Genomic DNA, 24,636 nt, shown 5'->3' on the forward strand with positions numbered 1-24,636 from the left:
TGCAAACCATGATTAGTCATTTTGATATGGAAGCATCCTCAGGTAGTGTAGATTCAATTTTGTTCAAATGATGACCCTCAGGGGTAGGGTGGGGCCCAATGGGGAATGGAAAGTTTAACATAAGAACATAAAGAAGAAATATTTCTTCTCAAGAACAGAAAAGCTATGTTTAGTCATATTGATATGGAAGCATCCTCAGGTAGTGTAGATTCAAGTTTGTTCAAATGATGACCGCTGGGATAGGGAGGAGCCACAATTTGGGGATCAAATTTTTACGAAGGAATATATGGGAATTTTTTTTAAAATCTTCTGAAGTACAACAAAGCCATTTGTTACATTGACATGGAAGCATCATCAGGTAGTTTAAAATTCAAGCCCCCCCCCCCCCACCCCCCCACCCCCGGTCTTTTCAATACTGAACTGATTTGTGCTTTTGCCTAGCCAATGTGCCCAGGTGAGCGATGTGGCCCATGGGCCTCTTGTTTTAGATTAACAAATCCATTTGACAGTAATCATTGGCTTTTATTTTCCATCATCAAGTTCACAGGAAGTCCGTGCTACATTTGTAGTAGCGTGCTTGTGCTGTCAATCAAAATAATTCGATACAGTGGAGGTGTGGAAATCCCGTTTCACCGAACATGCCGAAAGCAAAGAGTCGCTTAATATTCCAAGAAATTTTAATATTTTCCCTATCATTTCTAGATCATATTTTTGCATTCCTGCAGTAAAAAAAAAATAATTCGAATATATACTTGGAAGGGTTAAGTTTTAAATTAAATGTAAACATATTCCCTGCCAATTTAAAATACTACTGTCGGCACAAGTTTATACTAAAATACTATTGTTTAATGACTGTTTGATGTTGGTTTTAAGACTGATTTTCTTGTGTTACAATAAAAATTAAATATTAATTAAAATATACTGAAAAAACTCAGTAAGAATTTTATTTAAGGAGAAAAGGCACTCGGGGGGGGGGGGGGGGGGGGGGGGGGGGTCTTAATTATACATGTACTGAAACTGAATAGCAAAAAACATATTTCTAAACATATGTTTAGGTACGGCGAAGGAAGGAGTTTTTCTTCTCTAATAATAGACTATTTTAATTAATTCAATTTAATTTTTAATTTAATTAGCTCTAAAGATATTTAATTAACTGAATATTTGCAGTACTGTTCATAATTCTCAAACCTACATCTAGTTTAAATACATGTTACTGTAGAAATAATTTTTTTATGTATTCTTGTCCTGTAAAAAACTTGGATTAATTATTATACATCTATTAATAATTTGTCCTCTTTAAAACTACATCAAATTGATGCCGTGCGTGAAGCATTTGTACATTGCCCTTTTTATGCCCCCGTAAACGAAGTTTCGGGGGCATATAGTTTTTGTCGTGTCCGTCTGTCTGTCTGTCTGTCTGTCTGTCTCTCTGTTTGTCTGTTTGTCTGCAAAAACTTTAACCTTGCCCATAACTTTTGATTTAGTGGAGCTATGACTTTCATATTTCACATGTGTATTTCTTATGACAAGACCTTTCTTTGGGTACCACCAAATTTGACCTTTTGACCTTGACCTTGGAGTTTGACCCACTTTTACATGAAAATTTTAAAATTTTACTTTGGTTATATCTTTTGAACAGTAGACACCAGGACATTTGTACTTCACATATGTAATGTTTGTTAAATGACCTTTCACTTGATACCAACAACCTTGACCCTTTGACCTTGGAGATTTTAGTACTTATGAAAAAACTTTAACCTTGGCTATAATTTTTGAACAATAACTACTACGGCTTTCATACTTCACATATATAATTCTGATAAAAAGACCTTTTATTGGATACCAAGAACTTTGACCCTTTGACCTTGACCTTGGAGTTTGACCTACTTTAAAAATACAACATTGACCATATTTTTGAAGGGTTCGGGCTAGGGCATTCATACTTCACAAATTTAATCCCTGTGACAAGACCTTTCATTTGATATCAAGAACTTTGACCCTTTGACCTTGACCTTGGAGTTTGACTTACTTTTTACAAACTTTAACCTTGACCATAACTTTTGAACAGTAGGGGCTAGAGCTTTCATATTTCACATGTGTAATCCTTGTGACAAGACCTTTTATTGGATATCAAGAATCTTGACCCTTTGACCTTGACCTTAGAGTTTGACCTACCTTTTACAAACTTTAACCTTGGTCATAACTTTTGAAGGGTAAGGGCCAGCGCTTTCATACTTCCCATACGTAATCATTGAGACAAAGCCTTTCTTTAGAACCCAACAACCTTGACCCTTTCACCTTGAAATTTAGTTTGTCCTGTATTATAAAATGTTAACCTTGGTCATAACCATGGAACAGGAATAGCTAGCGTTTTATATTTCGCATTTCTTGTAAAAAAGGCCTTAATTCGTACCAACATATTTGATCTGCATTTGAGAAAGCTTAACCTTCGCTATGTTGCCATACGGGGGCATCAGTGTTTCACAAACACATCTTGTTTGAATTTAAAACACTTGGATTAATTATTATACATCCATTAATAATTTGTCCTCTTTAAAATAACATCAAATTGATGCCGTGCGTGAAGCATTTGTACATTGCCCTTTTTTAATTTAATATTTAGCATCGTTCTACATACATGTAGGTACTTAATGTATTAATTATTTTCCAGGGAAAATTTATGAAATAAGTAACAGCTGAGTTATAATAATAGAAATATAAATATCATAGATAATTTTTGCAATGAAATAATTATTCTTCAAACAGGATATCTAAGTTATTTAATTAAAAACATGTAAATCCTTACCATCAAAAAGATAAGTCCTTTCACTTCGGAGTTCTGAATGACAATAAAGACTGAACAATAAGTGAACAGTGAACGCAAGGTGAACGCAAAGTAAACGGAACGAAGAGCGAACGATGAACGTTTTGTGAACGGTGAGGGCAAGGTGAACGGTGAACGCAATACTGTGAACGAAGAGCGAACGGTGAACGCACGCTGAACGAACGCTGAACGAACGGTGAGCGAACGGAAAAATGGGAAAGTAGAACGTTTCAGGGACTGTAAGTAATCTCTAGTCACATCAATAAGTAATCTTTGATTTATTAAATACATAATACATATCCTTGTTTTAATTAACTAGATAAGTGTTATTCACAAAATGTTTTTGTCATGGCGAGTGAAATATTATCCAATTGTGGACTTCATTGTAGGTTGATATGTGGTTATGAGGACTCATGGCAAGTGATATTGACCAAAGACACAGAAAGTGATAGCGACCGAGCCTTCGAAGTCGCTATCATTTTTTTTGTGTCTGAGGTCAATATCAATTGCCATGAGTCCTTATAACCACATATTGACCATTCACTGAAGTCCATAATAATAATATTATATAATCACTCAAAGTGAATGCACTGACAACGTCCTAACAGAACAGACTCGGCTGCCATTGTGTCACAATTGTTAAAAACATGCTTCTAATATCATGATGTCATGTTTTACGTAACTTTGGTGCAACCAATTGGTGTGTCGTGTGATATCATTTTCCACGGATGCGCTTTCACAACAATATCACAAAAGGAGGAATATCACGTGATGTCCTTTCAGCCAATGAAAATTACGAAAATAATCTAATATAATATTTCTTAATGGTGACCAGAAATTCTGAAATGGTAACCAAATAAATTTTTAGGTCGCTGTTTAGCAATCTAAAAGTAAGTGTGACTTAGAGCACTGTAAGGTTCAAGTGATAATAAATAAGTACGAGGGTTGATCCAAAAGTAATGTCACAGTGTCCATATGTTTTATATCTGGCGTCATATGATCAAATATAATATACAAAAAGATGCACAAATATAAATCTTATTAACATTGAAATTTTGATGTAATAATGTTTATTTGAATTTATTTTATAAATGTTTAAAACATAGAGCATAGTGGGTGTTGCCGCGTCACAGCGGAACATCGCGTTTTAAAGTGTATTTTTTAGAATGAAAAAAGTAAACGCATTGAAAAGATTCTAAAAAAGCACCTAAGGCCATAATAAATAAATTGCTAGATTCTTATCCAAATTTTTGTAAAAATCGAGGCGGGCGGGCGGCTTTTATTATATATTTTTTTATTTTTTCAATTTTGCAGACTTTTTAGCTCACCTGAGCCGAAGGCTCAAGTGAGCTTTTCTGATCACATTTTGTCCGTCGTCCGTCCGTCCGTCTGTCTGTCTGTAAACTTTTCACATTTTCGACTTCTTCTCAAGAACCACTGGGCCAATTTTGACCAAACTTGGTACAAAGCATCCTTGGGTGAAGGGGAATTTAAATTGTTAAAACAAAGGGCCAAGTCTCCTCACAAGGGGAGATAATCAAGAAAAGATGAAAATAGGGTGGGGTCATTAAAAAATCTTCTTCTCCAGAACCACTGGTCCAGAAAAGCTGAAACTTATGTGGAAGCATCCTAGGGTAGTGTAGATTCTAAATTAATCAAATCATGACCCCAGGGGGAAGGGGGGGGCCACAATGGGGAATCAACGTTTTACATAGAAATATATAGGAAAAATCTTTGAAAATCTTCTTCTCCAGAACCACTGGTCCAGAAAAGCTGAAACTTATGTGGAAGCATCCTAGGGTAGTGTAGATTCTAAATTGTTCAAATCATGACCCCCGGAGGAAGGGCGGGGCCACAAAGGGGAATCAAAGTTTTACATAGAAATATATAGGAAAAATCTTTGAAAATCTTCTTCTCCAGAACCACTGGGCCAGAAAAGCTGAAACTTATGTGGAAACATCCTGATATAGTGTAGATTCTAAGTTGTTCAAATCATGACCCCCCGGGGAAGGGCGGGGCCACAAAGGGGAATCAAAGTTTTACATAGAAATATATAGGAAAAATCTTTGAAAATCTTCTTCTCCAGAACCACTGGGCCAGAAAAGCTAAAACTTATGTGGAAACATCCTGGTATAGTGTAGATTCTAAATTGTTCAAATCATGACCCCCGGGGGAAGGTCTGGGCCACAAAGGGGAATCAAAATTTTACATAGAATATACATAGGAAAAATCTTTGAAAATCTTCTTCTCCAGAACCACTGGTCCAGAAAAGCTGAAACTTATGTGGAAGCATCCTGGTATAGTGTAGATTCTAAATTGTTCAAATCATAACCCCCAGAGGAAGGGCGGGGCCACAAAGGGGAATCAAAGTTTTACATAGAAATATATAGAAAAAATCTTTGAAAATCTTCTCCAGAACCACTGGGCCAGAAAAGCTGAAACTTATGTGGAAGCATCCTGGTAAAGTGTAGATTCTAAATTGTTCAAATCATGACCCCCAGGGGAAGGGCGGGGCCACAATGGGGAATCAAAGTTTTACATAGAAATGTATAGAAAAAATCTTTGAAAATCTTCTTCTCAAGAACCACTGGTCCAGAAAAGCTGAAACTTAATATGTGCACATGGAAGGATCATGGGGTAGTTTAGATTTCAAAATGTCTAAATTATGATCAGTGGGGTAGGATGGGGATGCATTATGTATTACAAGGGGGAAATCTGTTAAAGAACAGAATGGTCAAAGCTTCTCAGGTGCGCGATGTGGCCCATGGGCCTCTTGTTATTGACCTGGTCACTCGATGTCATTTCATCTACAATACCCGAATAAAAGTCATAGTAAAGGTTCAATTATCTCTTACTTCACATCATCACCAATCCTTTTCAACCAATGATCCTTGTTTAAAATATATACCTATGTATTACAGCAATTACAATCTTTTCAGCTGTCAAATCATGTCGACTTTCGCGGGATTTAAAACGAAAGTAGAATGGTAGATGAATACCGATCCCGATCAGAATTACGACAAAGAAAAAAAGAAATTAAAAAAATCGAGGCGGGGGTATAAAATCTGGGCGGGCGGGGATGAGAATCTAGGAATATTTTTATTATGGCCTAATCTCCTAATTTTTTTAAAATACCCAGTTCTCACCATTTTCTAGTATTTAATTGAAAATTTAATGACGGCATTCTTGATAATAAACATAGTTGTTTTACTCTGTTGAATTGAACCAAGTGATCGTCGAAATGGGAAAAAATGGCTCGACAAGTTGTAATGCATATTTGCTTCAAAATATGGGAATCATCATAAGCGACAGTAACGTTTATTAATCGGACTTACAGAATAAAAAAATTTAAATAAGAGACATCTTTAAGTTAATAGATGGTTTCAGCAATTTTGGGCGGGTGATTGGTCACTGCATGATCAGCAGAGGACAAAAAGACCGAAAGATAGGAGATCGGACAGAAATGTTCAATGGTGTCTGACTTCAAAAAAGACACATGTATAGAATAACATGTATATGTGAATTTCTAAGTTTGTCTTTGCTACTGTTCAAAAAATTTTTCAGAGAGCTTAATTATGAAACGAGTGAGTTTATAATGGTACCAAGAACTCTTTAAAAATTGGAATTGGTAAAAGTGTTTGCGAATCACAAATATTTTTTGAATGAAATAAAAGGGAAATGCTTAAAAATATGACGGTGCGTATCCGTCATATGATGTTATATTTAGGTGCGGCAACTACAATGAACGCGCATTGTTTAAAATCCGATATTTTGAAAAGTATACATCATATTCCTTTGAATTTTTCAGGTCTGATTTGAAATAAAAAAAATTTTATCATGTATAATTTTCTTGCTTTATGTGATTTAAAGCAATTTTATCAAAGTTGTGACATTACTTTTGGATCAACCCTCGTCCTTCAAGTCTTGCAAAAATCTATTAAGCTGTTTTTAGCTCACCTGAGCCGAAGGCTCACATGAGCTTTTCTGATCACATTTTGTCTGTCGTCTGTCCGTCCGTCTGTCCGTCCATCTGTAAACTTTTCACATTCTCGACTTCTTCTCAAGAACCACTGGGCCAATTTTGACCAAACTTGGTACAAAGCATCCTTGGGTAAAGGAGAATTTAAATTGTTTAAATAAAGGGCCAAGTCCCCTCACAAGGGGAGATAATCAAGAAAAGACAAAAATAGGATGGGGTCATTAAAAAATCTTCTCAAGAACCACTGGGCCAATAAAGCTGAAACTTATGTGGAAGCATCCTGGGGTAGTGTAGATTCTAAATTGTTCAAATCAACACCCTCGGGGGTAGGGCAGGGTCACAATGGGGAATCAAAGTTTTACTTAGAAATATATAGAAAAAATCTTTAAAAATCTTCTTCTCCAGAACCACTGGGCCAGAAAAGCTGAAACTTTTGTGGAAGCACCCTGGGCTGGTGTAGATTCTAAATTGTTCAAATCATGACCCACGGGGGTAGGATGAGGCCAAAATGGCCGGCCAAAGTTTTACATAGAAATATATAGGAAAAATTCTTTAAAAATATTCTTCTCAAGAATGCCTAAGCCATAATTCATCATATTTATATGGAAGCATCCTCAGGTAATGTAGATTCAAGTTTATTCAAATCATGACCCCTGGGGGTAGAGCGGGGTCAAAATGGCCGACCAAAGTTTTACATAGTAATTAATAGGAAAATTCTTAAAAAATCTTCTCCTCAAGAATGCCAAAGCCATAATTCATCATATTTATATGGAAGCATCTTCAGATAATGTAGATTCAAGTTTGTTCAAATCATGACCCCAGTGGGTAGAGCGGGATCAAAATGGCTGACCTTTACATAGTAATATATATAGGAAAATTCTTTAAAAATCTTATTCTCAAGAATGCCAAAGCCATAATTCATCATATTTATATGGAAGCATCCTCAGATAATGTAGATTCAAGTTTGTTCAAATCATGACCCCAGTGGGTAGAGCAGGATCAAAATGGCTGACCTTTACATAGTAATATATATAGGAAAACCTTTAAAAATCTTATTCTCAAGAATGCCAAAGCCATAATTCATCATATTTATATGGAATTCATCCTCAGGTAGTGTAGATTAAAATCTGTTTAAATCATGACCCCAGGGGGTAGGGCGGGGCCAAAATGGCCGACCAAAGTTTTACATAGAAATATACAGGGAAATTCTTTAAAAATCTTCTCCTCAAGAATAGCAAAGCCATAATTGATCATATTCATATTGAAGCATTCTCAGGTAGTGTAGATTCAAATTTGTTCAAATAATGACCCCCAGGGGTAGGGTAGGGCCAAAATGGCCAACCAAAGTTTTACATAGAATTATATAGGAAAATTCTTTAAAAATCTTCTTCTCAAGAATAGTAAAGCCATGATTGGTCATGGGACTATACTTTTGGAATTAAACTTTTCAATAATAAACTGATTTCTACTTTTTCCTAGCCACAGTGCTCAGGTGAGCGATGTGGCCCATGGGCCTCTTGTATTGGGAAAGGGCTTCTATGTTCTAAGTTGTAAGTTTGTTGTCACACATGCGCAGAAGGATTAGTCCATGCCAGGCATGGACTAACCCTTTTGCGCATGTGTCAATTTTTGGCTTTCTGTATATTCCGTATATTTTTGCAGTCAAATGGCATCCCAATGTAATTATTGAAGTATTTGACTCTATACTCAGCTATAATCACATCATCATTGCTAAAATTCCCCAAAGAGTTGATAAAATCCGTTTATCACTGGCAATGCGTAGCCTTGACTGATGAATTTATTTTTGTAATCATTTTGGAATTATTTTACTGAACTTATGAAATAATAACATCTCATTTCCTCATGCACTTTCTAACACAATCACAAATAGGTCGGCCGCTGCTGGGGCGGATAAAGCAAGTTTTCAAAATATTTTACTCATGAATTTATTTTTGTAATCATTTGAGAATTATTTTACTGAACTAATGAAATAATAACATCTCATTTCCTGTGCATTTTCTAACACAATCACAAATAGATCGGCCGCTGCTGCGGCGGATAAAGCAAGTTTTCAAAATATTTTACTCATGAATTTATTAGCTCACCTCAATGAAGTTGGGGAGCTTATGTAATACCCTCGGCGTCGGCGTCCCAGGTTAAGGTTAAGTTTTTTGGAGCAGTTTTCTTTTTAAGTACTTCTATGTCCTATATTGATTAGACATGCATGGAAGATGGTTCTAGTGTGTTTCATTGTACCAGTCAAAGTTTCAGATGCTGCAATTTCAGCAAAGGAATGACCAGGTTAATGTTTTTGGAGCAGGTTAACATTTTTGGTGCAGTTTTTGGTGTAGGTTTCATTTCCAAGTAACTATAAGCCCTATGTTGACCAAACTTGCATGGATGATACATCTAAGGATGCATACTACCAGGCTTGCTTCGGATGCTGAATCTGACCTAATTTTACGGTTGAGTGATCAGGTTAAAGTTTTTGGTGCAGGTTTCATTTCGAAGTAACTATAAGCCCTATGTTGACCAAACTTGCATGGATGATATATCTAAGGATGCATACTACCAGACTTGCTTCAGATGCTGAATCTGACTTACATTTTCTGGTTGAGTGAACAAGTTAAAGTTTTTGGTGCAGGTTTCATTTCCAAGTAACTATAAGCTCTATGTTGACTAAACTTGCATGGATGATACATCTAAAGATGCACACTACAGAGCTTGCTTAGGATGCTGAATCTGACCTACATTTTCTGGTTGAGTGAACAGGTTAAAGTTTTTGGTGCAGGTTTCATTTCCAAGTAACTAATAGCCCTATGTTGACCAAACTAGCATGGATTATACATATAACGATGTATACTACCAGGCTTGCTTCGGATGCTGTATCTGACCTACATTTTCCAGTTGAGTGAATAGGTTAAAGTTTTTGGTGCATGATTCATTTCCAAGTAACTATGAGTTCTTTAATGACCAAACTTGCATGGATGATACATCTTAGGATGCATACTACCGGGCTTGCTTCAGATGCTGAATCTGACCTACTTTTTGTTGATGAATGAAAATGTTAGTTTTTGATGCATGTTTAATTTCCAATTAACTATGAGCATGATAATGAGCAAACTTGCATGGATGATACATCTTAGGATGCACACTAATGGAATTGCTTCGGATGCTGAATTCCACATACATTTCCAGATAATAGACCAGGTAAAAGTTATGGGTGCAGGTCTATTACCAAAAAACTATAAGGCTTATATAACATTGTATAAACCAAACTTGCACAAATGTTGCATCAAGAGATGAAAACTCTCAAATTTTGCTTCAGATGCTGGATTTTAATTACATTTTCATGAAGAAGAACTAGTTTAAATTTTTTATGTAGGTCTATTTGAAAATCAGATTAAAATTGCTTAAATATTTTCATTTTTGGAATGTACACTTTTTTGTTGGTTAATTGTGTGACTTTGCCTTACCTAAAGACAACATTCGTTGAGGTGAGCTCTGTAATCTCTGATTACCTATGTTTTTTGTAATCATTTCAGAATTATTTTACTGAAGTAATAAAATAATAAAATCTCATTTCCCCATGTGCACTTTCTAACACAACCACAAATAGATCGGCTGCTGCTGCAGCTGATAATGAATTCTTCCAGATTTGCTTCAGATGTTGGAACTGATAGACATTTTCTTGATTTATGAACTCGTAAAAATTTTTGTAGCATGTCCATTCCAAAAAAAACTATAAGTCTTACTTAAACCAAAATAATGGTTAGGCCATAATGAAAAAATTCCTAGATTCTCATACAAATTTTTTGAAAAATCGAGGCGGGGGTCGGCTTTTATTTTATAAATTTTGAGAATTATTTTACTGAAGTAAATCGGTGGAGATTTATCTATAATACCCAAATAAATGTCCATTTTTCTCTTACTTCACATCACCAATCTTTCACAACCAATGACCCTTGTTTAATATAATATACAGCAATTACCATCTGTTCAGCTGCCAAAATAGTCGCCAGCGTGGCGCAGTGGTTGAGAGTGTCTGCCTTAGAGTCCCAAAGTAAGGAGTCAATCCTTACGTCGTGGGTTCAAATCCCACTGTGGGACGTGGAGACCGGTCCTTCAGATGAGACTGTATAAACGGAGGTCCCGTGTCACAGTAGGTGCTGGCATGAAAAAGATCCCTCCCTGCCCTGAGTGCCAAGTATAGGAAAAAATTTCAAGCTTTGGCAAGCGGTGGCGTCACAATATGAGTGAAAAATTCTCAAGAGGGACAACAATAATACAAACATTAATCAATTATGCCGATATTCGCGGGATTTTAAGTACAGGTCCATCTTATAATCAGGCTATCAGTGATAAGTCAAATATTTCATATCTGGTCCATATTTTTTCATATTATAACTTGATACAGTAGTAATTAAAATTAATAATTTTTTTTTCAAAAGGCACATCCAGGCTGTGATATGTTACTATAAATAGATTTAGGAATTTATGGGCCAAAATGTCAACCAAAAAAAAAGAAGTTCAGTACAGAAGTAACAAGTCTTTTCGTTTTAAGCTCTTCTGAGCCAAAGGCTCAAAGAGCTACCCCTGCGAGAGTATCAAGAATAATTCTTGAACTTTTAAGAAAAGTTCATGAAATATATTCTTGAATCTGCTCATGAAATATTCATGAAGATCCTATGAAGTTAAAATTGGACACTCATGATTTCATGAATTTTATTCATGAAAACCAAGTTCAAGAATATTCAAGAATAGTGGGTTGTTCATGAATTACTTACTACTCTTGAAAATTCATGAACTTCCTTATAGAATTCATGAAATCATAGTGTCCTGTGAATTTTAGCTTCGTTAGATCTTTCATGAACATTTCAGGAACTTTTTAAGAATATTATTCTTGAATTACGTAATTTGACAGAAGGCCAAATTGGCAAAACCACTGTGAGTACCCTCAAAATACATGTACATAAACATTCTATTTAAAAATTTGATAATATATAAATAATGACTACAATATTTTAAACTAAATGCTATGTATTAAATTCATTGAATTTATAAATGTATACAGCTTTTAGCCAACACACTCTTAAACAATTACATGTACAGCCTGGATCAGTTTCAGAATCTTAAACAACGCTTGTGTTCTTCTTATGGCACGTTCAAGTAAGTCAGATGCCTGTGGTGCATTTGTTATCCCTGTCAACTTTGCTTCTTGACATTCCAAAAATGAATTTTTCTCTATGGGTGTCTGCTGGATCACTCACTAATTCATCCAAAATTGAAATCCATCCTTTAAATCATGACATGGTTTTTTTTTAGCTCTTTTACAATAGGCCTTTCTTTCATTTCACTCTCCCTGAAATTACATATACATGTATATAAATGATATGCCAAATAGAAATATATATTACAGGGAACAGGATACTTTTAAATAATATGGGAATTGTGGACTGGTGATGCTGCAACTGGAGGCCAGAAAAAAATACAGGAATTACCTGTCTTTTATACAGAAAACTTGGTCTTTAATTTATAAAGAGTCAGGAATCCTCAGAGACGAGTCAAAGTCAATTCGTTCTAATCAGTAAAGAAAATTTAAAAATGATTTTAGTTTCAATTTAGAATCAAGTTTCCTTTTTTTCTTCAATTTGAGCTAGTCCGTGGGCACACGGGTATGCCCCCCCCCCCTTTCCATTTTTATGACGTCGAGCTCTTGGAGCTCGAACGTCATCTAGCGATCGGCCAAGTGAAACCGCCAAGGGATGTACGCGACCGAATGTGTCAGTGGATGCATCCGCAATAGAAAATAGCAATAGCTATAAACCAATTTCTTTTAAAACGCTCACAATGAATAATTATAGCTTGAAAATAAAATTGCATCATTTGTATCTATAATTAATTATGTTCCCCAAACGAAGTTTGGGAACATATTGTTTTTACTCTGTTTCTTATTATTATTATTATTATTAAGGTCTTCCGTCTTCACGGAAGACCTTATAGTGATTCTACTGTTTCTTATTATTATTATTATTATTATTATTATTCTTATTTTTTTTCCCTAAATTTTGTGCACGCGATTTCTCAGCAACCATTCAGTGGTTTTCTATGAAATTTTCAGGAATAATGCGCATTTATAGGAACTTGATACATCTTGGAGGAATTTTGAAAATTCGCTTCCGGTGCCAAGTTATGGACAATTTCCTGATTTTAAAATGAAATTTTGTCGCCCCTTTTCTGCAAAAATGGTAAAAGATATGAACTGGAGACTTGTTAGAGAGTATAGGGCATGACTTATAGGTGAACAGAATCACCTTTTCGTTCGTCGTCGGCACTTCAGGTCGCTTACGAAAGTGATCAAAGAAATCGTAAAATTTCAACTTTCCTTTCTCAAATCAAATTCTACACAACATTATTGCATCTATTTTGGAGCTTCGAAATATGTTGGTCCCACCGGAAACAAAAACGACAACTTCCGGTTATAAGAGAAAAACGACATAATTTGAGTATTTTTCTTTCCCATTAATATCTTTTGTAGATAAAGTATTTGAAATGAATTTTAAATATGTTATTTTGACTGCAAATATCTAGTGGAACGTCAGATATCTTTGTAAAATTCACTTCCGGTCGCGTGTTTTTTTTGTCCTCAAAATGAGAAATTGTCTAAGCAAGATCTCGAAAACAATGAGATATTAAGACACCAAATTTATATGAGCAACAGACCTTAAGATGTAGGCAAAATTATTTGAGTTCAGATCGTCAGCCGTCACTTCCGGTCGTCACAGGAAGTGATCGAAGAAATCGAAAATTTCAACTTTTCTTTTTTTAATTAAAAATTGCTTCACTTTATTGCATCTTCTTCGCAGATTCGAAAGATGTTCCTCCCACCGGAAACATAAAAGAGAATTTCCGGTTATAAGAGAAAAAACTACTGTACATAATTTGAGTATTTTACTTTCCCATAAATATTCTTTATAGAAAGTTTTTGAAATGAATTTTAAATATGTTATTCAGAGTGGAAATATCTAGAGTAACCTCAGATATATTTAAAAAATTCACTTCCGGTCGCGTGTTTACCTGTCCTTAAAATCAGAAGATTTCTGAGAAAGATCTCAAAAACAGGTTAAAGATTAAAACATTAAACTTGTATGAGTAATGGACATTGAGGAGTAGGTGAAACCATTTGGGTTAAACATGTCAGTCGTCACTTCCGCTTGTCACAGGAAATGATCAAAAAATAAAAAAAAAATAACTTTTCTTTTTTAAAATAAAACTTGCAACTCTTTATTGCATCTCTTTCGTGTTTTGAAATATGTTAGATTCCACCGGAAACAAAAACGTCAACTTCCGGTTTTAGGAGATAAGCTACGTTATTTTTATTTATAACATTCTCATAAATATTGCTTATCGATAAAGTACTCGAAATAATTTTTTGTATGTTGAAGATACTACAAATGTCTAGAGAAAAGTCAGAGATTTTTATAAAATTCACTTCCGGTCACGTGTTTACCTGTCCTCAGAATTATAATTTGTTCTCACAATATTGCTCGGCAACGGTAAACGACTGAAGTCTAAAACTTTTAGGACTGATATTTAGTCATCAGTTTATATCAACTGTGAGAAAATCTTGTATCGCCGTTACTTCCGGTCATAACAGGAAGTGATGCAAAAAAAGTGAATGGTTAATAATTAGCACATTGGATTTTCACACTGACGACCAGGGTTAAATCTCCAGAGTGTCTGAATTTCTTTTATCACTTTTTGAGCCTGAGTTTTCGTTTTTATTTTCAGAATCGGACGGAAGACCTCTCATTGCTCGCAATGAGTTTCTAGTTATTATTATTATTCTTTTTTTCTACTTTCTTCTCCGGTACTTTTTTGTCCGCGAGTGTTCTCATAGAACCACTCATCCGATTGACATGAAACCTTTTTAGGGTTAATAGGCATGTTGTGTAGGTGTTCGGAACGAAGGTCATTTTGCGCGCACATGCATGCACGTGCGCGCGCGTGCAATGAGTGAAATGACTGATATACTTGATGAAGCCGTAACTTTGATATTTCTTGATGAATTGCTTTGAAACTCAAAATATAAAGATACATTAGTAGTCTAGACAAGATAACATGGTCAAATTAGCGTGAACTCACGCGCATGCACGTGCGCTCTTCTCTGATTGGCTGATACAAAAATCTCAATAATTTCCTTGTTTTTTGACAAAATACTTTGAAATTTAGAATATAAGTATATATTATAAGGTGCTACAACATGTTATATAGGAATTTTCTTGAAAACACGTGCATGCAGGTGTGCTGCAATCTGATTGGTTGAAACTTTAAATGTCTATAACTCCCTTGGTTTTCAACAAAACAGGATGAAATTTATGACATGGATAGGCACATAGAGCTCCTACATTATAATACTATCAAAATTGAATGCAAGGACCTGCATGTGCGTATGCTGAATTCTGATTGGCTAATACTTAAAGGGTTACATCTCTCTTATTTTTCAATGAAATTCTTTAATATTTAACACAACTGTATGTATTGTGAGACACTATAAGAAAATTAAAGTGAAAAATGTAGAAAACATGTGCAAGCACATGCGCTGAAATTTGATTGGCTAATACCCATATGGCTATATCGGAGTAGTTTTCCAATGAAATACCCTTAAAAATAAAGTGTCCATCTATATTACAAAAGTATTCTCTAATTTATTTAAGCTTGTAGAAAATGGGGCATCATAAGGGATTTGGGGAGCCGTTTGGGGAACATCTGTAACGGTTCCCGTTACAATTAGCACTAGTTCTTTTTACAAAACAACGACATTATGTTTTATTTTCACACAATAAAAACGTGATGGTTGTTGCGGATGAATTTCTACAGAAAGGTGCATCGAATGACATGAATAACATTTTGGAACGATAACCGTGGAACACAAACAACCCAACAGGCGGTAAAATAATTACAAAATTACATAAACACGAATACTATAAGACTGAAAAGATTGAATTTCTAAATCTTAGCTTTACTTTTTACAATCTTCTGACCAACTTTATCCTAAAAACCGATGATGTTGACCAGTATTACTGTATTTCTCCATTTCCTCCAATATACCACGCCCTATCGTAACTCGATCGTACTTGTAACAGAGCAGAGTCATGGTTGTAGTTTAGATGCAATCACTAAAACAACGCTTTGACATTGGCAATTAGAAAGAATAATATATAAATTCATGAAGTCCTTCATAGTTCTTCAATTTACTGAAAAGATATTAGTTTGATATTGCATGAACATGTTCGACGGTGTCTGGTCAATTCGAACCCTGCTCCATTCGGACCATGACATAAGACCCCAGACTGTAATTGTGACATTTTGTTTAAAACTATTTTATTATTATTATTATTATGTCACCTGAGTCACTCACTCGACCTATTGCTATCTTCAAATTCTTTTGAAATTATTTTTCTTGTTCGACGTCATTGAAGCCTTTCAGGCTTTTGATTTATTATAAAATATAAAAAAATATTCTGAGACCAAAACACACAAGTTTTTTAAAATAAATTTTTAAAATATATTTCATTAAAATTCATTTCATTTAACAATAACTGAAATTATATTTCTCTCCGAGTTATTTTTTTTAAAATCACGTTTGTTTGGCATGCGTGCAACAAGTGTGCTAATCAACAAATTTGGAACCAAAATAATTAAAGAATTATGTTCTTACCACATGCTTTCTGTATTGCAGTCCTTCCTTTCGATGAAAATAATGGTTAACACTCCATTAAAAAAATGTTGACAGAATCTAGATCCATCGAAAATCTGATGACAATGCAATGCAACATATTCCTTCCTTTCAATCTATTGAAAATTTGGCCCTCGTGTAACTGCTTAACTAATCAGTAATGATGTTATAAATCAGCTACCAGAAGCGTCCAATCAAACGACATTTTCTAAAACGATTGAGGTGGCGATTCAAATCATACCCGTAATATTAATTGGCCGCCAATGTATTCTTGTTTGGGGTACCTTGATAAAAAATGGTAAATAAATAGGCCTAGTTAATCGTGGACTGGTACTATTAAATAAAGTTTTACTTTTTTTATTATATTTATGCCAACGTTTCAACAAACTTCAAAAAAATCTTTGAATAAAAAGGGTGTGAAAAATTATTGATACGAATTGCCTCGCCACCCGCTAAAAAGATGGCGGCCTTTTTGTTTTTCGGTGGGCGATAGAAGTTTGTGAACTTGAGAATTTACAATATAGACTGCATTGGAGGTTATATTTTAAATGTACAACCATCCAAACATCATCCACAGAAAGACCAGCACTGTTCCGCCTGCATTCATCAGCTCACAACACGAGTAAGTTTTTATCTGTTTTATTCATGTTACAATCGGGGGATGGATATCGTGTGCACAACCTGCAAGCTGCAAGGTTGTTGTTTCATATGTTCTTAAATTAATTATATTTTTATGGCCCTATTTATTGTTTGGTTTCTTCGAATTTAAAAATGAGATTGGCAAGGCATTTGCTTTTTTCTCAAGAATGAAACAAGAGGGAGATAAAATACGATTTAAAATTATGTATACAGTGTTGTTAGTTGACAGAGTTTGACACAATCCATGTCCTCACAGATTACTTAATAGGCAAAAAGTACCGATATTATGTTGAAATATTTTTATAAAGTATATAAACTTAATATTTTTTTTTAATTATCTAACTTATTGAATTCAGGGAAAACGATTGTGTTTCTATTTATACATCAAAATTATTCACATAATTTGAAACTTAAGTCATCACAGGCATACTAGATGTATAGATTACCTACTTTGAAACTATGCAGATAGTTGCTGAATGTTTTGTTTGTTTTTGTTTTGTTTTTTGTCAATGTCTATTCATTTAAAATATAACTTTCATTAAGAGCGTACAATTTTTACAGGTCTAACAAAGAAACAACTGTAGAACTGAAATATCCCAAAAGACTGAAGAATCAGCGGCAAGAATCAGCTATGTTTATCAGTGAAGGAGAATTGACAGGCGTATGATTCTTATGGAACCAAGTTGTTTTGGATCTTCTCATGCAAGCACACAATTTGAAACTGACATCATAGACAAGACTAATATGATATCTTTTCAGATGATCGGCAACATGTTTATTAACCTCACAATTTTTATTTTCTACTTTTAGATGTTACCTTATAAAAAAAATAAATATATATGTTGTAAATTTTAGAACCATTTATGCCCATGAACAAAAATGTTGCAATAGGCATGAAGGCTTTTTTTTAAATAATAAATTATAAGTTTTAGGGATCAAATAGTTTGTTTTTTTTTTTTAACATACTGGACTGAGAGTGATGGTTATCATTACTTGAAAACATTGATGATTCATGCATTTCTTAAATGGACATGAGAAAATACAATTCATGTTAATGTGTATGTACCACAATTGTATACATCTTTTGCATTTTAAGATGTAAATTTACGTAAATTCCCTGATTTGCAACTTATTACTGATAGTCTATAATGATGTTAAAAAAAATCCAACAAGCTTTTCTGTCTATTTACTGTGGAATCATTTTAATTCGTGGGGGTCATTGTTCGTGGACAAGCAAAATTTTACTTGTTCGAGGGGACGTAATTTCGTGGGTACTCGTTTATACGGTAGATTCAATTAATCAATATGTTTACAAAATAAACATTCGTGGGGATGTAAATTCGTGGGTAAGGGTGACCCACGAAATCCACGAACATTGGTCCCCCACGAACAATGATGATTCCACAGTAGTCTTTCCATTTCAACATTGAACAGTATTGTAATACATGTATTGTTAAGCAATTACCAATGGAGAACACTCAGTTAATTAAAATTGTACTTAAAATTCAATATCAATAAATTTAAATCATTATAGAATTTAAATTGTATTGAGTCATGAATGATCATGAATAATCATGAAACTTGTGTTGCTGTGTAATGTTGAAGATTTTCGAATTTCATAAAGGTTCATCATTGTTCATGAAGTATAAATTTTTTTCAGTATGAATGTGTTCATGAATTATATTCATGAACTACTTTTATGAAACTATTATGAATCTTTTATGAGCATTCATGAACAATGATGAACAACTCATAAAAGTTCTTTAAGTCATGAATATCATCTCGCAGGGGTAATGCTATGGCCATTCGTGCGGTGTGTGTTAACTTTTTAGAAAATGGGCCATAACTCAAGAACCCCTTGGCCAATCAGTGTCAAATTTGTCACAGGGTATCCCTGGCCCAGGGGCTATCATTTATAAAAAAAATAAGGGTTGAGACTCTTAAACAAGGGGAGATAATCAGGAAAACAAAACCAAAAGTACGGGTTGCTAAAAAATCTTCTTCTCCATAACCACCAGGCAGATTTTCATCAAACTTACACACAAGGATAAGGATATGTTATAGATTTAGTTTGAAGTTAGACATTCCTCAATTTTCAGAAGATTAATTAAACTAAAATAAAATGCCAAATTCAATGTTGAATCAATTTTATTCTGTTTTTTTCTTGATCGGCGTACTTAACAACGGAACACACTCAAGCGGTAAATTAGGTCATAAATCAAGAACGATAGCTGAAATTCACTAATATTGGAAATATTTATCATGGTAGAAAAACGCTAGACTCGCAATTTTCCAAACTTTTTAAAATTTAAAATTAAAATATTTAAAAAGCTTATTCATTGTTCATTATCACTTTTTCTCATAACGTTTGCTGTTTTTATTTTTTACGGTTTCAGTGTCCATACCATTGTATAGATCTGTATTACTTATGTTTATAATATTTTCTCAATAAATTGCCTATTAAATTAGAACAAGCTTGCACATTTTCAAATCATTGAATATATGTATTACATGTACATATGTCCTGATACATAACCAAGTGAAGTTTCAAGTCGATTCTCAAACACTGACTTATCACAAAAATTTGATTTTGCTTGATTCTTAGGTGGAACTGTACTTAATCCAAAGTTGAGTGGTAGTTGAATTCTGATCCCGATCAGAATTAAGACAAAGAAAAACAGAAATTTTAAAAATCGAGGCGGGGTAAAAAATCGGGGCAAGCCAAGAATTGAGGGTAATGTGGTTGTCGTTTTCCTTAAGGACAACTTATTTGTGCTTTGAAATAACCCGTTATTTGCATTGAATTAATAGTTGAACTAAATATTTATGTCATAAAGGAACCTCCGTTCATTGTCCTAGTGTAAAAGTAAGACGTCAACTGTAAAAGTCAGTGCTCCTAGCAAAAATCCAATACTGATGATGATGACAAATATTCTAGAATTGTCCTGAAAATGTATTTTTTCCCTTTTTTGTTTGAGCAGGGTTTTTTTCAGATAGAAAGATAGCTTTTTGAATTTAGGGCAGACTTTTAAGAAATAAAAAGCTTGGAATGGCCTTTCCTAAGTTTAAAGTTAAATGAATTATAGCTGTGCCAATCGAACTTTCCCACAATATTTGGACTTCATGATTTACTGATAAAGCAATAAAATGGAAAATTGATTTCATTTTTTACATTCTTAAAAAAAATTCAAATATGTTTTAAACAAATTTATAAATAATTAAAGGATTTTTAATCCAACAAAAGCTCAAATCATCAGTAATCAAACTGTGAGTAAATGAGCAAATTACCCTCTGGTTTTAAATGGACATTTCTAACAACTTTCTGGACCTCAGAGGTTTTTTGCAACTTTCAAGAAAATGCAAAGTTTATTTCTTATTTCTTGATTAAGCTTTTGCTCCTGAATACTTGCTCATTCGTAATATTTAAGAATTCTGTATAAATATATCCCATAAAGATCAAATGAGTTTAATATCTTTCATATAATGCCAGAATTGTTGTTATAAATGTTTATGAATTTCACTTATTTAAAAAGAAATCCATGTCATCATGGACTGACTTGAATATTTTAGATGTTCATGGACTTAATGAAAAGTGGTATAATATAGGAAAATAAGGTTTTTCCTTGAATTTAGTTTCTTAAATTGTAGGTAAAAAAAGTGCCATTAAATCTAGATACTACAGATATAAGACAGCTTGTAGGAAAAAACATTATGGGGCAAGTTGGAGGAGAGCTTCTTGGCCAATCACAATACTCTGTATTTTATCCACATTCTCTTGGAATCATTTGCATGGAAACAAAGGTAAAAATTGCTTAAACAATATACAGTATTTTCTGAATTGATATTTATTACACAAGTGATGTTTCTGACCAAAGGGTGTCCATGTCTGATGTGTCTTCTGTAACTTTTCATATTTATACCCCCCGCAAACGAAGTTTAGGGGGTATATAGGAATCAACTTGTCCGTCTGTCTAGCTGTCCGTCTGTCTGTGCAATCGTGTCCGGTCCATATCTTTCTTACAAAGGGACATTAGAATCTACTACTCCACACTAAGATTGCTCATGACCTAAGGGTGTGTCATGACCTTGACTTAAGGTAATTTGGGGAAGTTCAAGGTCACTGGAAGAAAAATTTCATAATTCGTGTTTGATACATATCTTTATTATGGAAAAACTTGGTAGGTTCTCATTTCACACAAAGATTGCCCATGACCCAAAGGTGTGTCATGACCTTGACCCAAGGTCATTTGGGGAAGTTCAAGGTCACTGGAAGAAAAAATTCATAATTTGTGTTTGATACATATCTTTATTATGGAAAAACGTACTTCTGAAAAACCCAGCGGGGGGTATTTTGTCCCGTTTGGACAGTTCTAGTTTCAACCTCTCCAGAAACCAGCAATTTTTTTCCCACCAATTGGGAAAGGGTCTGGTACCGGTTCAATTGGGAAAAATAACATCAAAGAAGAACAATAAGAATTTTCTCTCATTTAATCAAATAAAACACATTATGCACTTATTCCAACTTAATTGCTTATTACTATAATATTATACCTGTTTTAAAGAATAAGCAACAAGTGCTCATTGCTTCTTTTTATCAATGTCCCATGTTTTCACATTTTCATGCTTTCAATATGCCAAAATGTATGACCACAGGTGCTTGAGGACAGGACACCCCCCCCCCCCTTTCGATATAGACCCCTGGGCTTTTTCGATTTTTTTCTCATAAAAAATCTTTCAATGTCATATTTGTGATAAGATCTATACCAGCAAATCGAAAAATTACCTAAAACAAACGTTCTATTAAATCTACCCTACATTCTCTATATAAAAATAAACAAGGTTGCCAACTCCGTAAAAAGCTTATTGAACGGAAGTAATGAGGAGAGGACTAATTCCTGATGTTCCCCATATACCCAAATATGCATGTAAAATTTCAACAATAGATATATTCTTGCTTTTTTGTACGAATTCTTCATCAAAATTTTATTTTCAAACGTTTTGTAGATTTACACAAATATTTAAGGAAAAAAAGATTATTTTATTAATTGCATTTTTAAAAGGGCATAACTCTCACATGCAAATCAGGTATTTGAAAAATACCGTATATACTCGCTTATAAGTCGGTTTTTTGGGAGTTAATCTCTGGTCTAAAACTCTTTGTCCGACTTACAGGCGAGCTATTAAAAGTATGGTTTTATATGAGGTCAGTCCATCTGATATGCAAGCTTATTAAATCCAACCGACTAATAGGCGGACCGACTTGTAGGCGAGCATATACGGTAATTAGAGACATTTCATTTGCATCAGCGGTTTAGAACTCTATTCTCCAAATACATTTGAAAGACATTTTTATAGTGTATATCAACCAAATTTCTTCAAAAGTTTACTTCAAAACAGTGTCTCAGACTTTTGATCTGCAGAACTGTGTATTTTGGTAAAAAAAGTCGTCTCCTCGTCACTTCCGTTCACTAAGCAAAAACGCAGACTGTAATTTGTCATGGTTTCACAAACTAGTCTGAACTAATTTTATAATTATTTTCCGCCCCTTAATTTAGTAAAACTTGCATTGTTGTGTCTGTAACAGGAAGGACAAAATTTTAGGAGAACCAGTATTTTGATTTCTTCTTACTCTGAAATCAAATAATTTCCAGGTGGGAGTTAAGTGTTTTTGTGTTCTTCAGATATGTGTTTTATAGTAACAATTAAAAAAAAAATTAATTCTAATTGCAAGGAATTTGTTGATTTTTCAAATATTTTTTTTCTGCGTTTTTTGATAATGACTCATATAGGAAAATTCTTTAGGTAGTTTTCAGGCACTACACCTGATTTAAGATTTTTTTGTAAATCTAGGGTCTAAAATTAATTCCCTGTTCTAACCTGAACATTACAAAACATGACAAAATTATTAGGGCCCCGCAAGGATTTGCGGGTGCCCTATAGTAATCACTCTGTCTGTCCGTCTGTCATTCTTCCGTCCACAAATTTTCTGTTTTTTCCTAATAACTTTTTTTATTGTAGTCCAATTAAGTTCAAATTTGGTGTGTTAGTTCAGTAGGCAAAAAGACATATTTTGAAGCTAAGTTTGTTTTTCTATGTCCTCTGGTTTGGAGCTGGGGTGGTGGGGTAGATTCCTTAACTTTATATAAGAATGAATTGGCAAAGAGAGATAACTTCTGAAAATGTCCCGATTGTAAACTGAATACTGCAATGAATGAATCTCTTGGGATAAATTAGCTTTCCTCCTGAAGAAAATCCAAAGCATTATCTTTATCTGTCACATTGAGATTAATTACCACCTCTGTCTGCAAATGAAGTTTGTTTTGAAGTTAAGTCCATTTGGAATGCTATGAACACTCTGAAATGTGGATTGAAGTATAAATGTTTTTACTGTATTTTTGTTGAAATACCTTACACAATGAGTTCTGAATTCATTAAATAAAGAAGATATATTTTTTTCATTTTTATTTATATATATATATATATTTTTTTTTTTTTTTGCTTCATGAAAATTCAACAATATTATTAATTTTTAAGGCAGTAGGATAAAAACCTCATTCTATCATTACTGAAAAAGTTCTTATTATAAATTAAGAAGAAAATGATGAGGGAGAAGTACAATTAATCCCTTGGGATTAATTATTTAGTCTGCTGCAGAAAATTTAGAAGGCTTATCTTTATCTGTCACTTTAAGATTAATAAAAACCTTTGTCTTCAACTGCTGTTTGTTTTGAAGTTAAGGTCATGCCTTCATGATATATATTTGCATTCATGAAGGCTGGCATTTTATATAACACAAGCTCCATTATTGTTTAGATATACATTCAGTGTTGAGTTGTTCTTTACTGCCTTATGTAAAATAAATACAATAATATTATTTACAGGTTTTTGGATATTCAGGAATTGTCTTGAAATTTTAAGAATACAGTTGCTGTTTCTTATTCGTCATATATTTTTTAATAATTCCATAAGCTACACCCTTATAATTCTACCCCATGGCGGGGCCCTTGCTGACTGGTCAGTTTTCTAGTTTAAATACATTCTTTCGATAGTTCATGAATAATCGCACTGAACAAATGATATACATTGGTATTAATAGCCTATTTAAAACATGTAAATAACATTCTGTTTTATAATAAAACGCATTTTTCATTGTTAAAAAATTCCCCAATTTGCCTTTCACAGCACATGAAATGCATCACTTTTACCAAAATGATGTCATGATTGACAAGCTAATCAAGATCAGTGATCTGTTTATAATCTGCTGTATTGGATTTACCTAGCATCATTTTTAAGTGCATTGATAAGTTTTATTATTGTTTATTAAGCTAATACAGTTAAAAGTTGCAAATTATTTAATTTTCAGGTATTATGAGGAATACATAAAAGTCATATTTTAGTGTGACGTCACAGTAAACTTTTCCCGTACAAATTAGGCCCCACCTCCTTATTTCAGCC

At 33.8% G+C, this 24,636-nt stretch overlaps 1 protein-coding gene and 4 long non-coding RNA genes across 6 annotated transcripts in view; 1 reads left to right on the forward strand and 4 right to left on the reverse strand.

The window, feature by feature from the left end:
* LOC133177156 (uncharacterized) overlaps nt 1–596 on the reverse strand; it is a 2,390-nt gene extending 1,794 nt beyond the window's left edge. Inside the window, exon 1 of the long non-coding RNA XR_009719620.1 lies at nt 495–596. This is a non-coding gene — a long non-coding RNA (uncharacterized LOC133177156). The remainder of the gene's footprint in view (nt 1–494) is intronic.
* Nucleotides 1–21,558, reverse strand: part of LOC133177149 (uncharacterized) — a 31,337-nt gene extending 9,779 nt beyond the window's left edge. For both annotated transcript variants that reach the window (XR_009719613.1, XR_009719614.1), the window contains exon 1: nt 21,141–21,558. This is a non-coding gene — a long non-coding RNA (uncharacterized LOC133177149). The remainder of the gene's footprint in view (nt 1–21,140) is intronic.
* LOC133177144 (uncharacterized) overlaps nt 1–24,636 on the forward strand; it is a 65,411-nt gene that overhangs the window by 39,892 nt on the left and 883 nt on the right. The window contains exon 6 of the mRNA XM_061312253.1: nt 20,830–20,982. Coding sequence (XP_061168237.1) covers nt 20,830–20,982 — 153 coding nt within the window. The remainder of the gene's footprint in view (nt 1–20,829; nt 20,983–24,636) is intronic.
* The window catches only part of LOC133177148 (uncharacterized), a 46,093-nt gene that overhangs the window by 18,124 nt on the left and 3,333 nt on the right, over nt 1–24,636 (reverse strand). The gene's annotated exons all lie outside the window — the stretch shown is intronic.
* LOC133177152 (uncharacterized) lies at nt 8,897–10,334 on the reverse strand. Its single transcript, XR_009719616.1, has 2 exons — nt 9,551–10,334; nt 8,897–9,257 (listed from the first exon to the last, which is right to left on the reverse strand). It is a non-coding gene; the product is annotated as an uncharacterized LOC133177152 (long non-coding RNA).

The sequence above is a fragment of the Saccostrea echinata genome, unplaced genomic scaffold (assembly GCF_033153115.1).
Source record: "Saccostrea echinata isolate AGI-Se365-2 ecotype Australia unplaced genomic scaffold, CSIRO_AGI_Sech_v1 ptg000086l, whole genome shotgun sequence".
In the NCBI taxonomy this organism is placed as follows: Eukaryota; Metazoa; Mollusca; class Bivalvia; order Ostreida; family Ostreidae; genus Saccostrea; species Saccostrea echinata.